General features: G+C 36.4%; 1 protein-coding gene and 2 non-coding genes across 3 annotated transcripts; all 3 read right to left on the bottom strand.

Moving 5' to 3' along the window:
* Positions 1–10,407: 10,407 nt before the first annotated feature.
* rps13 (ribosomal protein S13) lies at positions 10,408–16,885 on the bottom strand. The gene is made up of 6 exons (XM_022670102.2): positions 16,779–16,885; positions 14,695–14,743; positions 14,509–14,587; positions 12,602–12,771; positions 10,750–10,850; positions 10,408–10,481 (listed from the first exon to the last, which is right to left on the bottom strand). The coding sequence occupies exons 1-6, from the start codon at positions 16,799–16,801 to the stop codon at positions 10,448–10,450; spliced, it is 456 nt and encodes a 151-aa protein (XP_022525823.1). The 5' UTR covers positions 16,802–16,885; the 3' UTR covers positions 10,408–10,447.
* On the bottom strand, positions 10,567–10,695 carry LOC125782340 (small nucleolar RNA SNORA19). Its single transcript, XR_007424957.1, has one exon. It is a non-coding gene; the product is annotated as a small nucleolar RNA SNORA19 (small nucleolar RNA).
* LOC125782341 (small nucleolar RNA SNORA19) lies at positions 13,828–13,956 on the bottom strand. The gene has a single exon (XR_007424958.1). It is a non-coding gene; the product is annotated as a small nucleolar RNA SNORA19 (small nucleolar RNA).
* Positions 16,886–17,780: the final 895 nt, after the last annotated feature.

Raw genomic sequence — 17,780 nt, 5'->3', positions numbered from 1 at the left:
AAATATTGATTTCTGAACTCTTAAAACTTTATGAATATGAACTTTTTGTTTTCTTTGCATTATTTGAGGTCTGAAAGCTCTGCATCTTTTTTGTTATTTTAGCCATTTCTCATTTTCTGCAAATAAATGCTCTAAATGACAATATTTGTATTTGGAATTTGGGAGAAATGTTGTCTGTAGTTTATAGAATAAAACAACAATGTTCATTTTACTCAAACAAAAACCTATAAATAGCAAAATCAGAGAAACTGATTCAGAAACTGAAGTGCTCTCTTAATTATTTACAGAGCAGTATCTATGTAAATCTAACCTACTATTTGGAAAGTTATTTCTGATGTTCACCATAATATAAGTTTTCATGTCATGCAATTTCCCATTATTATGTCACGTTTTTATAACATTCATGGAACACTATTTCTGTAAAGCCTCTGTAAAACATTGCTTAACATTCTTATAACGTTCTCTGCTAACTGAGATGACCCATTAATGCAAAAAAAAACAAGTGTAAGATCTCCACTAAGCATAATAACCTAAATTCTTTATCTTTGTTCTGCAGCTTCAAGATTAGCCAAGTGTAGCAAACTATGACAAACAGCAGCTTTAGAAACACGAAGCACACCTGAGCCTCATGACTCATGAGACGCTAACGCTCACTTTCATTCTGCTATAAACAAAACACACCTGGCCAAACCTCTCAGAGGGGCGAGGCAGAGTTCCAACAAAAGACGGAGACAGACAATGAGCATCTGATTAACCTGATCATCCAGCCCCATGTACACACAACCAGTTTTACATTAAACGTGTTCATATAGACACTGTGCTGTGTCATGCTGTGTATATATATATATATATATATATATATAGACAATAATTGATTGTGGTGACGGACAGTTCTGGTGGAAACAGGAGAGTTGAGGTTCACATTGAATTCTGCGTGATTTGATCAGCCATGGTTTTATGTTTTTTTGGATACAATCCGGGTTAGCACCCGAACATCCCTTTCAGACAGCTTCCTCTTACAGCGTCCACAGTTAATCCTGTTGGATGTGGTTGGTGCTTCTTGGTGGTATGCTGACATTACCCTGGATACCGTGGCTCTTGATGCATCACAAAGACTTGCTGTCTTGGTCACAGATGCTCCAGCAAGACGTGCACCAACAATTTGTCCTCTTTTGAACTCTGGTATGTCACCCATAATGTTGTGTGCATTGCAATATTTTAAGCAAAACTGTGCTCTTACCCTGCTAATTGAACCTTCACACTCTGCTCTTACTGGTGCAATGTGCAATTAATGAAGATTGTCCACCAGGCTGCTCCAATTTAGCCATGAAACCTCCCACACTAAAATGACAGGTGTTTTATATATATATATATATATATATATATATATATATATATATAATAGGAAGCTTGCCTAATCGTTTTAGAGAAGTATTGCCAATATATTAGCTGACACTCTAGCATTCTCTAATGTATTCTCTATTGTTGTGACTTAGATGAAGATCAGAACACATTTAATGACCAATTTATGCAGAAATCCAAGTTATTCCAAAGGGTTCACATACTTTTTCTTGCAACTGTATGTATAAGAGACATGTGGACGAGAGAGAGATGGATGAGAGAAACAGAGAGAGAAGAGAATAAAGAGAGAGAGAGAATAAGACAAAGGGGCACTCTTGACTGTGCCAATCTGTCAACTCCATCACCCATGACTGCCACTGGGCCGCGGGAGGACAGCGCTTCCTCAAGCATGACATTACAATAACGCTTACACTGCATCATATAAAACCTGCCCAATATCCTGATGCTGCCCATAAATTTGAGCGTAGTGTTGGAGGCGGAGCTCCAATTCACAGCCTGTCTCTATCAGTGCTTCACAATGGCCAGAGGAAGCTGACAATAAATGAAAAGGCACCACTCAGACCTTTATCATATTACTCAATATATAACCATAAACATGGACATCGTAGTTCTATTTCCTTCTGTTCATTCAAATTAATCCAAAAATGTCAGCCATATTGTTTTTGCTAAATTCACAACCAGAGTTTGCACAGTAGAAACCAGAAGAGGAGCCAGACTCACCACCTACTCATTTGGTCTGATTTTGTCTCAGACTGCCTTCATTGAGTTTACAGCACAGCCTTAAGACCAGAAGCAGAGTGGATTTTAAATGTCCCAACAGTAAAAGTGCAATTTATACAAATTTTATTATCAAACCATTTACATTTCCATCAAATTACAGTAGCATAGCTCAAATCTCTTTACTCTATTTTACAGCTGAGACAATCTGAAGCTAATATGGTGCAGTTTAACCCCTGAGCTGCTGCAAGAGAGTCAGCATGGATTTAGCTGTTTATAGATATATGTTTAAGTAAAATGAACATTGTTGTTTTATTCTATAAACTACACAAAACATTTCTCCTAAATTCCAAATAAAATATTGTCATTTAGAGCATTGATTTGCAGAAAATGAGAAATGGCTGAAATAACAAGTTAAGAAATCAATATTTGGTGGAATAACCCTGTTTTTTAATCAAAGTTTTTATGCATTTATTGGCGTCATGTTCTCCTCCACCAGTCTTACACACTGCTTTTTAATAACTTTATGCTGCTTTACTCCTGGTGCAAAAATGTAACCAGTTCAGCTTGGTTTATTGGTTTGTGATCATCCATCTTCCTCTTGATTACATTCCAGAGGTTTTCAATTTGGTAAAATCAAAGAAACTCATAATGTTTAAGTGGTTTCTTATTTTTTTTTCCAGAGCTGAATGTTTAAATTATTTGGCAAATGTATTCATACTTTGTGTTTCTTCATAGTATTTACAGTATTTTACTATTTGTACAGTTGATTCGTTTTATGACAGGATTTGCCAAGCTAGGGGATATTTCTCTGCTGCTTGTTTAGGGAAAACAGTGCTTGTGATGTGGTTGATGAGGTGATGTGGCCAGATCCAAACTAATGCAGTGTTTTAGTGTTCAACTGATTCTTATAAATATCTATTCATATGATGGTTTTGAGAAGAGAGAACATTAATTTTATTTTGCAGGTAAATTAAGGGGTGTGCACATTGTGTGTGTTTTTATGTGTGTATAATTCTTAAAATATGAGGCATGCTTTCAGAAAACATATGTAAATAACAGTAAATAATCCTGAGAAAAACTATAATAGGCTCACCTTGGTAGGAAAAAACAATGGTCAATATTAACCACAGCAATATGTATTGAGGTCATGTCCATTTATTATATGCTAAATCCGCACTGTATTTTTTATTATTATTTAAAGTGACAGGCCAATAGACAATCATTGGTTTCTTTTATAAATTCAGAGATGCAGCTCATCTCCAGCCTCCAGACTCAAAAGACAGTGTGATTTTTCTATCGCTGTCTGCGCTGTTTGTTTTTGTTTGATTGAATAACTCCCTAGGCCACAGAGAAATGCCTCTAAAATTCCCCTTTGGATTTACAGCATCTTTGTTCTTGCCAGGATCAACCGGCCCACTCCTGCAGCGCATTCACATCAAACACCTCAAACAGGATGAATATTTTATCACTGAATCCCCTTCTGAGGGAGGGATCTTTTGTTGGGGCGTCTCCTGTTGGTTCTGACACGCTTGAAAAATGGTTTGAAACCAAACATAAGAAGATGTACGACGCTGCACAAGCGCCGAGTGTCACACAGCCGAAAAAAGACAAAAAGAGGACTGCGACAGAAGAACTGAGTGATGAGTTTGATGAGTTCAGCACCTGGAACTGTGGCAAAGGTGCTACACTCTATTGATGAGCTCTCTGATGCTAAATAATTACGGATTATAAGGCGCAGTATCAATAAATGTTTATTTTCTGGTCTATTTTTATACATAAGGCACACCTGAATATAAAACGCATTGTAAGAAACAATAATAAGGAACAAGGGTGTCGCCATGTTTCCCTTCTAATTGGGAAGTTGGGGGAAGCGCTTGCTTCCATTTACAGGTATAAACCCCTGCATATTTGCTCTGTAGACCTCAATTAACTAAACCGAGCATGTGCAGTAGCGCAGAGTAGTTGGCTTGACCTCAACTAGGGTTCAACTCAATCTGTAAATTTTGCCAACACAGATTATTTAGTTACATCAACTTTTCGTTGACTTAAAAATCACATTAAAGAGAACAATTTTTAGTTTTTTACAGTGTGAATATATCTACACTGATGGGCATGGTGGTTTGGAAATGAGGTTTGTTCAGGTACATTTCTGGAGTTTTGCTATCTCTATCTTGGCATTGAAAAACACAGGTGCTCCACTGACTGAATACAACCATCAACATTCAAACGTTCATTACTATCTTGGAAGCACAAGCCCATAGTACGTGCCTACTGGTAGCTATGTAAACGTTTACTTCAACAATTAACAGAATGAATGAGCAGGTCAGTTTCCTCTGCTGAGAAGTGTTGGACAGGTCTAGGTAGATGCATCATTAAAATCAATCAATCAATGCAATCCGCCAAAGTCAGAACTCACCTGACTCTTAAAGGGAATGATGAGCAGGTGACACACTGATTATTAGAATTAGTACATTTACAGGCATACTTTTCCCGTCATTATGATAGTGAAGACACACTGATGCCTTAAATCAAGCTGCAGATGACATGTCTCTCCAAACCATCACTGATCATCAGTAAATTTTACATTTCATTTAAAGTAAATCAAGGGAGCAGAGTCTGGAGGAAGAGTGGAGAGACACAAAGTACAAACTGCTCGAGGTCTAGTGTGAAGTTTCCACCAATCAGTGATGGTTTGGAGAGACATGTCATCTGCTGGTGTTGATCCACTGTGTTTTATTATTATTAAGTATAAAGTCAATGCAGTTTTGTTTTTCCACAAAATCTTACAGCACTTCATATCTTACAGCTTCCCTCTGCTACTGACAACTTTTATGCAGATGTGGATTTCATTTTCCAGCAGGACTTGGCACACTGCCCACAGTACTGCCAAAAGTACCAATTGGTCTTATATAATATTCTAATTTTCTAAGATGCTGATATTTGGGTTTTTATTTAGCGAAGACACACTGACATGCCTATAGATCAGTAAAACAGGACTCTTACACTCTAAGAAATATAAGTACAGACTTGTACTTAAAAGAGTATAAAGCTTGTCGCTGGGGCTGTACCTTATATTGAGGTACAAAAAAGTACCTTTCAGTGAAAGTCCTTTTTTGTACCCATGGTTTTTGTGGCAGTAAAGATTATAAAGATTATAAACATTATCATCAACTGAATATGGCTCAAAAACTTGATGATCCAAAATTATCTGGCTTTTAAATAAAAACTGTGCAATTAAAATATATATAGTTTATTAGTACAGTGATAGAGAATACTGAATGTACCTTTTGGCCGAATAAATGGTACAATTTGTTAGGAATGACTTTGTACTTCAGAGGGAACAAATCTGACCCTGTAAAGACCAATATTGTACCTTTGAGGGTACAATAATGAAGAGTGTAAAAAAGTACTCATATCGTACCTCTGTTTTTAGAGTGTAGTGTACTGCAGCAGTCCTGCATGTCTTGTGTGATTCACTGCATGTTGGGATAAGGAGGAGATTTCTGAAGCATCCCTTTAAGATCAGCCTGAGATATTTTTCTATTGCAGAAAGTCTGCAATGGCTGGAAGTGCTTGAAGTTTCAGTGGGAGTGTGCACGGTGTGAAAGATTGACAGCGGTGCACTGGGACGCGACTGCTGACAGCCAGCCAGAGTTTCTGCGCTGTATTCCCAGCAGCTGGTCGACTTCAATAAAACAGGACACGTCCCAAACGCAGGGACGGAAGCTGTGTCCGGATAATAAGAGCGAGTAAATGAAGGTGGGCCTGTAATTTAATTACAGATGATTAACCTTCTCGTCCGGCGTTCTCTCGCCCCTCATTCACTGAGGACTGTATATTTGTCCGTTCAATTATCAGTTCATTTAATCACCTTTTCCTTTCATCAGTAGCTGCTTTTTTGCCAGTCACAGAGCACTACTGCACTGCTCTGCAGTACTGCTGATTACTCTCTCTCTCTCTCTCTCTCTCTCTCTCTCTCTCTCTCTCGCGCTGCTGCCAGCACCTCACAATGCAGCAAGGTGACTCAATGTTAACTTTCTCTCTGAGGATAGGCTGAGGTTGAGGCTGAGGCTGGGGTGGCTGCTGTGGTATTCACTTCACTCCTCAATGCATTGAATGGATTCCACTGAAGCCTTTCCAACAGTGCTCTGCGAATCACTTTATTTGGATGGTCCATAATCATATGAGATGCTCATGATGCTCAACTAACTGAATTAACTGAATGTCTTTTAAATGCAGCTTAACTTTAAGTTAAATATAAAGTTAATGATTCTTTACAGTACCTAACACTTCACCTAAACCTAACCCTAAGCCTAACCTTGACCGTAACCATGACTCAACACTTAAACCAAACCCTAACCTTAACCTCAACCTAAACCCAGACTTGCCAAGTCTCCAGGAACTTGCGGGAAGTCAGATAAAATCTGCCGGAATCTAGAACGAGTGGCCCAAGAGTGAACACAAATGCGCACACAGACTGCTTTACCCAATCACGTGTGTAAAAGAGAAAGTCGCTCCTCCTCTTTGAGCATGCAAAATAGAGTTTTCTGAGTGGCCTGCTCCTACAAAGAGTCTGTAAGTCAGCCAATCAGTTTTTAGTGTGGGTGGGCAGTGTTTTTTTTCCCTCCGGTAAAGTACATCCATGCCTGGTAAATGTGAAAATATTGTGTAATACTGATTTGCCCATGAGGGACAAAATGATCGCAAAAGGCATGTTGAGGTGAGTATATATATATACATCACTCCAGTTTCTCTGATTTTGCTATTTATAGGTTTATGTTTGAGTAAAATGAACATAGTTGTTTTATTCTATAAACTACAGACAATATTTCTCCCAAATTCCAAATAAAAATATTATCATTTAGAGCATTTATTTACAGAAAATGAGAAATGAGTTTTCAGACCTTAAATAATGTAAATAAAACAAGTTCATATTCATAAAGTTTTAAGAGTTCAGAAATCAATATTTGGTGGAATAACCCTGGTTTTAATCAAAAGTTTTCATGCATCTTGGCATCATGTTCTCCTCCACCAGTCTTACACACTGCTTTTGGATAACTTTATGCTGCTTTACTCCTGGTGCAAAAATTCAAGCAGTTCAGTTTGGTGGTTTGATGGCTTGTGATCATCCATCTTCCTCTTTATTATATTCCAGAGGTTTTTAATTCAGTAAAATGAAAGAAACTCATCATTTTTAAATGTAACCCTAACCCTGAATCAACACTAAAACCAAACCCTAATCCTAACCGTAAGTCTAAACCTTAAACCTAACCTTAGGGTTGGTAGGTGTAAATCATACTTCCTTTCACCTTTATACAGTTCAGTCGCATTCAATAGACATGCAGTTCTGGAATTATCAACCATCATACAGTGGAAACAGTGTATTATAGTCAGATAAATCGCCATTCCTGAATTTTTATGGAAGAAATGGATTCTGTTATGATCAATTGGTTCTGTGACTCAGCACTCTTATGTGAAGGGCATCCTATGCCAGATGTATTGCTGCCTCTTATGGCTTCCAACTGATACTTTTGGCAGTGTGGGCAGTGTGCCAAGTCCTGCTGGAAAATGAAATTCAGTTTGTAATAGTTTTAGACCTTAAATAATTACGACAACAATTATGCTTTAATTAAGAAAAATAAAATAATTCAGAATAAAAGGATAAGAGGACATGCTAAAATCTTAAGCAATCAAAAAAAGTAAATTAATTATTGTTGAGTAAATGCAAAAAAACAGTCACTGGCTGTGCCCCAGTAATACTATACTACGCTAATACGGCACTGGACAACACAGCACTGACTTTGGACTTGATATAAATTGGTCTTATATAATATTTAAATTTTCTGAGACACTGATTTTTGGGTTTTCATTGGCTGTAAGCTTCATAATCATCAACAATAAAATAAATAAACGCTTAAAATAGATCACTCTGTGTTTAATACATCTATATAATATATGAGTTTCACATTTTGAACTAAATCACTGAAATAAAGTAACTTTTTAATGATATTCTAATTTTATGGGATGCACCAGTATAAGGGAGTGTATTAATAAGCAAGTCCAGGGGGCTGGTCAGAAATAGCCTCATTGTGAAATGAATGCAGTAAAATTCAGAGAGCTGAGAGAGCTTTATTGTATTCATGAGAAGTTGATCATTAGCATATAGCAAACTCTAAAACTTCCCAAAGCTCAGAATAATAAAGTTTAGCTGTGAGCGGTTCACAGCCAGGGGCTGAGATAGAGCTGATAATGGCCCGGAGCGAAAGAGCAGAACAGAAAGAGAGAAGATTTTTAGAGGTAAAAGAGTCTCAACATCTTCTGAGATCCAAGAAATTGCCTTTAAAGTACATTAGTGAGAAAAGTCTGTCCTCTTGTGGAAAAAAAGGACATTACAACTCAACATCAATGCCTTTTATACAGGACTGAAACAGTGCCTACAATAAATATTCACCTATAACTATATAAATATTACAATAAAGGATATTTTTCTCTTTTATTTTTATGATAAACTTAATCATGGTAAAGAATTTACAAAAATAACATTTTTAATATTAAAAAATAATATAATATAATTTACAAATAAATGTAAATTAAATAATATATTCTTTATTAATATTTAAAATGTATTAATTTGCGTATATTTAGTTTTTTTTACACAGTAATACATGTAACATGTAACCCTCTTTTTTAAGCACCTGAGCATTGAGATTAAAAAATAAACAAGCTAAAATAAGGAACTTCCTAAACAAACTTATAATAAAATTTAAAGTATAAAAACATCATAAAAACAAATAAACAACTAAAATTTAATTAGAAGGGAAAAAAAATATTTCCAAATATAGAGATAAGTGGACATGCAAAATTGTTAAGCAGTCAAAAAAAAGTTAATTTATTAATGTCACTGGCTGTGTCCAAATAATACACTAATATATAATTATAAATTACTATAAATAATTAGAAAAAAAAAACAAATAGAACACAAAAAATGAAGTAACTAAAAACACTAAGATTATAAAGAAGAAAGCATATAATATAAAAAAAATATATATAATAAGTGGTTGCACAACTATTGATCGCCTTAATGCGATTTTCTTCATTCTAAAAATAAAAAATAAATAAAAAAGTTCTAAATTGTAGACAAATTGTAAATGTGAGACGGGTGGTTGTGTTGTTTTTGGTCAGCAGTGTTATTTATCTATGGAGACCATTTTCACCCAGTTTCTTTATTCTTATTATTAAATCCTTAATACGGATCTTAACTGAGGCAAGTGAGATCCTGCAGTTCTTTAAATGTTGTTCTGGGTTCTTTTTGGATCTCCTGGATGAGTTCTTCATGCCCTTTTGGAGTAATTTTGTTTGGTCGGCCGGTCACTCCTGGGAAGGTTCACCAGTGTTCCATGTTTTCTTTAGTAGTGAATAATAGCTCTCACTGTGGTTCTCTGGAGTCCCAAAGCTTTAGAAATGACTTTTTGTAACCTTTTCTACACTTGTTCTTGGATTTCTTCAGACGGGTGTATAATAATGTGCTGCTTTGTAAGATCTTATCTGCTGCATGTTGTCAGAAAGGTTCTATTTAAGGCAGTAATCAGGCCTGGTTGTGGCTTATAGTGAAACTGATCTCAGCTTTCTAGAAAAATGTCGTTAATCAGAGTTTTTCCATGGAGTCAATTACTTTTGTACATAGGTGCAGGTTTGTTTGGATATTTCTTTCATTTAAACACTGCTTTTTGACTTACATTTTCAGGTTATCTAACTTTAATATATGACAAAAAAATGTATGACAAAAAGTGGTCAAATTGCATTTCACAACACTATGCCATATTGGTGTAACGTGAGCAACATTAATTTCTACTAACTATAAAGTTGTATAACAGGTATTAATGGTTTAATATAAATTGAACTTTATTTTAACAGTTAATTGCCAGAAATAGTTCATTATTGGATTCTAAAATCTGTCATGAAGTGAAATCACTATTTTCTATTTTTTAAAGAGTGCCAGTCAAAAGTTTGGACACCTTCTCTGTTTTTTTTTTTTTACATTGTAAACTTAAAGACTATATTAAAGCTATGCAGGAATGTGTGCTGAATTTATTATTAAGAGAAATTTCTACTTTACATTCTTCTAAGTATTACATTTATCTTCAAGGAAAGTTCACCAGGTTTAGATCAGGGGATTAATGTGGAGGATTAACACTTTTTTACTCTTTATTGTGTACTTCTATATCTGTATATTAATTGTCTAGAGGTCCTTAACATTAATCTACAATGTAGAGAATTAATTTAAATAGTACACATATCCCAAAAAACAAGACAGACAGACTGAAGTTACTCATCGAAACGTTTATTTTGTCCAAAACTGTTACATTTATGCCACCAGTGCAGAGGCTGTGGAGGATTCGCTGTGGAAAAGAGACAATGAAATCAATTAGATGGATGAAAACATCTTAAACAAGGACACACATTGAACCTAAGATTAGGAAATGACTCTGTATGAAGGGGACTGGCAGCGCTGGCACATTATAGCCAAACTGCTAATTTACCTCCAGTGTTGATCTAGCACATCAGAAATATCTCAGTTCTTACAGAGGAAGAATGGGACAATGAAATGTGCAAATCTACATATTAATCAGTAATTCTTTTTTCAGTAAAAACTTCATTTATACTTACTACTTCCAGTTGGGGGCCAGAACCCTCCTGGACTTGTAGTAACGGGCAAGCCTGTGGATCCTGCTCTCCACCAGAATCAGACGGAATTTGGCATCCTTGTCCTGCAGAAACACAACAGAGTTAAACTTCACATCAACCAACCAATCAATCCAACAACCATACTGATTATATTCAGACACCAATAAACGAAAGATGTTCGTGGCACCCTGAATATTTAGTGGGGAAAAAAATAAAAATAAAATAAACATGAAAAACATTAGTCATTCTGCTTTGTTGGTGTGTCTCCTGAGACATTACAGTTCAGCGTTCAATATACTTAAACTGTTGCTTTTTAATTTCTCTCTTAATACTAAATAAATTTAGGCTACCTAATTTATGTAATAAAGAAATGTCCTGAAAAATGTGAAGAAATTGGCAAAATTAATTAAAACACTGAGGGGGGGAAAAGTATGGTATTAGAACACTTCAGTTTTTTCTGTTTCATTTTAACTGCGCAATACAAGTTCAAGGCAAATAACATTCGACAGGGATTAAAGGGGAGGCCAAAGAAAAATAATTTCACAAGATGAATATTTGAATCATGGCTACGTTCACATTACCAGGCTGAAGTGACAAATGATTTTTTGCTCAATGTGGACCAGATTTGATTTTTTCATGGTTGTGTAAACATGCCAAATCCCAAAATCATACACATATCAGACCCACAGACATGCGACATGAATGTGAAAGGTCACATCTCTTGGTGCAGCTGTAGCTGCAAAAACAGCAAAAGCAAACCGCCTGTCCTTTTTTCACCTCCTGCACCTGAGCATGAACTTCAGAGCAGCTGTTTACTGTTTCTCCACTCCAGCAAAATATGCTCCACATATGAGCTGCGAACTCATCCATTTATAACCCTTTATAAAGCTACGAGTCTCTCGTCTCTCTAATATGAGGGTTTTTGTTGTTGGTGAAGAAGGAGACGTTTATACAGGTATCAATGTGCAGCACGTGAGGCAGCATTTCAGGGACCGATTCGTTTACATTACACACAGATACAGATCACTTACATTTGTGAAATTGAACAGTCAAGATAGCTAAATCCAATCTGAGCAAAAAAATGGGATTTGGACAATGTGGCTCGTAGCCTTCTGGCGTTCTCCCTTTAGTTATGTGGTTATATTCAGATCTGTTGGGGTCATTAGATAATCACATTCTGATAATGTTGCATTTAGTCTGTTCTCCATAGAATCCAAATATAACTAATGCCATCTTTCTGCCTTCCTCTGGGTTACAGATGCCAACCTGTCCAGCCAGACTGATTTCCAGTCAGGCTTTCCCCATAACCCGCCACAGATCAGCTGCCCATCGTCCAGTTTATTCCACCTGCCTCTGACTAGCCGTTCACTCTCCACAACAGACTACATCCAAGTTGATCTGAACTGACACCATTGCTGGTGTGGCTCTTTACCTAAATATAATAGACCGGTGTGGATGTTTAATCACTTTTTAACATACATGTATAAGTTGTCTGACCAAAGGAGGATGGGTCCCTCCATATATTAGCTTATATTAGCCTTGATAGTACAAGTAATAAGGTACATGTAAGTCTTGGTTCCTCCCAAAGTTTCTTCCTTCTCCAGCTTTTTGTCTGATTCTTTGTCCTGTGATTACATTTCTTTAAAAGCTGCTTTACGTCAAAATCAGTTGTAAAAAAACCCATACATATATAAATAAAGAAATAAATTTGATCTGATAAGAAATCAAAGCCGCCAAGCCACTCTACAAAATACTGTCGGGCCATGTTTTAGGCAACCAAACACCACAAACAGATCTATTATTAATGTACATTTAGTCCAGAGTCATCATTTACCTTCCTGTTCCTCTCCAAGTGCTTTCTGGTGGCAACAGCCTTCTTGATCAGGTGGTACAGATCCTCAGGCAGATCGGGGGCCAGGCCTTTGGACTTCAGGATCCTGAGGATCTTGTTGCCAGCGACAAAACGCACCTGGGCAACACCGTGGGAATCCCTCAAGATCACACCTGAACACAAGAGCACAGGACGAGAACGTCAATTATATATTTCTATATTAGGAAACAAACAAAATGGAACAATTCTAAAGCAAGAGCATAATAAACAAAATACCCAAGATACTAATACAACAACAAATAGCAGAAAACCTACACGTGAAACAAAGGGTTATATCAGGGTTATATCCTGACATTGCAATGGAGTAATGAAGGCAAACCTTAACTAGTTCAGAACATTGGAGACACATCCAAATCCTTAGTGTGAAGTAGACTTGGGTTCTAGTGAAACATAACGAGTAAAAACTTGTCAAATAGCAACACCTGTTCTCCCCAGCATTTATTTATTTTTTTTCTCTTCTAATTTCCCATTTTCTCCCCAATTTACACAGCCAATTACCCAACCAACTAATCAGGACTCCCCCTATCACTAGTGATAACCCAACACACCAGGAGGGTGAAGACTAACACACTTCCTCCGATACATGTGAAGTCAGCCACCGCTTCTTTTCGAGCTGCTGCTGATGCAGCATTACCGAGTAGCATCACAGCGCTAACGCTCGGGGGAAAGCGCAGCGAGTCGGTTCTGATACTTCAGCTCACAGACACCCTGTGCAGACATCAACTAGGAGTGATGTGGGGAGAGAGAGCCATCTACCCACCCAGAGGGAGCAGGGCCAATTTTGCTCCCTCTGAGCGCCAGCAGCTTGATGGTACTGAGCTTTTTTTAATAAAGTTTTCTGAATGAAGGAAATTTGTTCCTGACTTTTGCCGCCAAATCCTTCTATTTGTCTTGCCTGGCAGCAGCAGCATCTCCACACGTGCATAATTAGGAAAAACTGAGGTACGCAACTTGTGCAGTGCTTTTGGGTCCAAACTACAGTACAACTGCTACTGTTTGTTTGTCTGCAGACTGTACATTTTTAGAAAATAGTACACAGATCCCGAAAACACAGTTAAAACAAGAGAAAAATTACTAAACAAATTTATTTAAGTCCAAAACTGTTACATTTGTCAACAGTGGAAAGGCTGTGGAGGATTCGCTGAATTTTTAGATTAATAAAACAAATTGACTGTATGAAGGGGACTGGCAGTGCTGGCACAATACAGCCAAACTGCTAATTTACCTCCAGTGTTGATCTAGCACATCAGAAATATCTCAGTTCTTACAGAGGAAGAATGGGACAATGAAATGTGCGAATGCAATACAGATTAATCAGTAATGATGCGTTCAGTACTTTTGTTTAGACTTCCCACTTGTGGGCCAGAACCCTCCTGGACTTGTATTAAGGAGCAAGCCTGTGGATCCTGAGGTACGCAACACGTCGAATGACTTGTGTGGAGCTTTTTAGTTGTGAAGCTGCTGTGAAGGCTAGCGTCGCGAGATCATTTTGTTGGGGCTTGTCAGCTGACTTAACGCTACACACCCATCACTAGCACTGTAAGTCTGTTGGGAGCAGCAGCTAAAAGTGCTATATGGGAAAAGCTGGGAGTGAACGGAGGTGTGCTATTCCACAAAGGTTTGTACATTATATGATGTTTTACAACAACCCAAGTCAATTTCACACCAGATTTATCAATTAAAAGTCGGCAAGAAGTCAATTACGCTTTTCATATTAGAATTAAGTTGATCTGACTTCATTAAATTGAATAAAATATACACAATTTGTTAGACAAGGCATTAAATAACGGTCATCCAAAAAAAAAAATATATATATATATATTGAACGACCACATCAATTTACAACGTACCAATCTGAGAGGGGGTCAGACCCTTCTTGGCCAGTTTGAAGATCTGCTCTTTAACATCATCTGATGTCAGTTTCAGCCACTAAACAGCAAAAAAAAAAAAAAAAAAAACAGCAGAAGTTAAAGATCAGGAGGGGTGTCATTCATACAGACAAATAGAACAGAGATTCAGGTTTAGACTGTACTTACTGTGGGGACACTGCGTCTGTATGGAAGTGCAGACTGGGCCAAGCCCTTACTGAAATACAAAAACAAAAATGCAACTTAACACACAATCGGCAAAATGAATTTAATAGATTAAAAAACAATCCTAATTTAACAAGAACTTGCAAGACAAATGCTTTAAAAAAGATATATGAAGTGCATAATTACAAAGAACTGCTATTTTTGCTATTAAAAGGTGAAACAGTGAAACCCATTTGTTAAGCTGGGAACTGGCAACACTAAACTCAATTTCCAAAAATGACGTTAATGTAATTTACAGACATGCTACATAATAAATTAAATCGCTGCATAGTTCTTTTCAAGCAAGATTATGTTAAATACCAACCATGTCCGATTATGCTGCTAAAAAACGCTAATATAGTCCAATACTAATACAATTATGAATTCTGGGCATCCCTAGGTGTAATTAAAGTTGTTAATGTGGAATTGGAGATGCAAAACATTTTATAGACAAAAAAACGCAAAACTATTTAAACAATATATTTATATATAATATTTATTAGCTTGTTTTACAGAACCTGCCACTACTTATGAATTTGTGTGAAAATATGATAAATGTTGATCACTGTATAATATTAACCATAGCATCTAGCGCCAAGCCTGAATCACTACTACACACAATAGTGAAACAGCAAGGACTTACTTAACAGCTAAAATTTGTAAGTAAAATATTTTCTTGTAAACTCTTGGTTTAACGGGAGTAAAACATAATTCAAGCAAAGTAAATCATGCACTGAAAGGTGGGTGACACTGTAAAGGTTTAAAACATTTACAACACACACAACTAAACATATTTTGACATATGCATAAGCAGTGGCATATTTCTCTCTTCTGGTATTAACCCTTTCAGACTCTGCATCCATTACAATGGACATAATGTATTTTCTTCATTTTTATGTTTCTTTATTATAAGACTGTCCAGCAGAACGGACCGTGAACCAGCCAACGAACAAGTTTATAAACCAATGAAACAGTCGCCTGACGCATCTACTGCAAAAACACAGGAAAAACAGTAGTACTAGAGTCATTGAGGAAAAGTAACAGCTAATTTTACACTAGATTTAGTACACTTTTTAATAGTTTATTTTACTGTTTAGGGATGGCTTATGAAATAAAGGTTAATATGAAAAAGCATTACACAGGCTTCCAACACAACTAACAAAATAACTAAATGTTTGTTACTAGGATTTACATAATAGAGTTTACAGTGGAACATTATAGTTTTCTTGTCTGAGCATTACAGACAGAAAACAGTATTTACATTTTATTTATTGTAAAAACAGTATCTCGAATTTTCTAGAATTTACAGCTATAATTTGTGTTATATTAGCTAATAAACTGTTTAATTGTAGTACAACAATTTAAGTGAAGTGAATTATGCACTGAGAGCTGGGTGATGTAGTAAAGCCATTCACAACACAACTTACTAATCATATTGACATACAGACAAAATTCATAAATAGTGGCACATTATAGTAGTGATAGCGAAAAGAGGAGTTTTACAGCCTATAATTATGTGTACAGTTGGGACAGTGTTCTTTTAGTAATGCTTTTTTTTTTTTTTTTTTTTTTACATAAACACGATACGATAAAATATCGATAGCGGTTCATTATCCAGCTCTATTCTGAATACAGCACAAATTCGCTGTTTAACCGAGAGCCGATTATCCAGTTTCTGTTGCCGTTTAACTCAATTCAGAGGAAGAATTGTAGCTTCAAGTCAGGTCTAGATTGATCACAGAGGGTTAAATACCCGTTGAATAAATGTTTAAATCAGTAAAACAACATTTATTCTTCAATTAAACCCGTTTAACTCGGGCTTCCAGCCTCTTGCTGCGCTCCCCCCGGCTCTCCGCGCTTTCTCCGCGGCCTCCACCCCGATACAGCCCCCGCTAACCCTCTACCCCTGCAATCTAAGTAATAAACTGCAGATTTTGCGCTTTTCTCCAGGATTGCGGTATATGGAACTTTATTAATGCTGGCAACATCGTTTTTTAATCGCATTTCTCGCCGCCTTATGGGTATTTTAGTGTAAATTCAGCGCTTACCCGGGAGCGTGCATACGACCCATGATGGCGTTCACGGAGCGGCGCGAGAGAGAGAGCGGAAACACGAGGCCCCACAGAGGTAGCGCTCTCACCGGAAGTGACGCGAACTCCGGAATACACAATAAAAGTATAGTAATTCAGTTGAAAATGTGAAACTCATATATTATATAGGTGTGTTACACAAAGAGTGATCTATTTTAAGCGTTTAATTTTTTTTCTTGTTGATGATTATTGTGGCTTACAGCCAATAAAAAAAAACAAAATCTGTGTTTTAGAAAATTAGAATATTATTAGAAACAAATTGGTACTTTGGCAGTGTGGGCAGTGTGCCAAGTCCTGCTGGAAAATGAAATCCGCACCTCCATAAACGTCGTCAGTAGCAGAGGGAAGCATGAAGTGCTGTAAGATTTTGTGGGAAAACAAAACTGCACTGACTTTAGACTTGATAATAAAACACAGTGGTGGTTAATGATTATGGCTGTAAGCTAATCATCAACAATAAAATAAATAAACACTTAAAATAGATCACGCTGTATGTAATCCAAACTATATAATATATGAGTTTCACATTTTCAACTGAATTACTGAAATATTTTTTTCAATGATATTCAAACTTTTTAAGGTACACCAGTACAGTCTATGGAGCCACGTGTTTTTAATTTTTGTTTTATACATTATTAAATGTACACGGGTAAACCAAACTACATTTGGATACAACTGAAACAAATAAGAAACACTGTAAATAAATTTCTACTAGAAATTACTAAAATACATAGACAAAGACATTAACATATTTTTTTAGACGTTAATTTATTTTCATTTTAGACAGTAAATGTACAGAGGTTATTGTCATATTTTGGACACATTAGTAACACAATAAATTAAAATACATTGACAAAAAAAAGAGAAAATGTGGCAAAATAAAAGTCTGTATTTCTGTAAATCTCTAGTCTCTAGTGGTGGTTTTTGGAACAGCACCCACCTGTGGAAATTTCTAAGGCT

The sequence above is a fragment of the Astyanax mexicanus genome, chromosome 16 (genome assembly GCF_023375975.1).
Source record: "Astyanax mexicanus isolate ESR-SI-001 chromosome 16, AstMex3_surface, whole genome shotgun sequence".
Lineage (NCBI taxonomy): Eukaryota > Metazoa > Chordata > Actinopteri > Characiformes > Acestrorhamphidae > Astyanax > Astyanax mexicanus.
The sequence above is the reverse complement of the archived record's forward strand: the minus strand, read 5'-3'. Positions and strand labels throughout refer to the sequence as shown.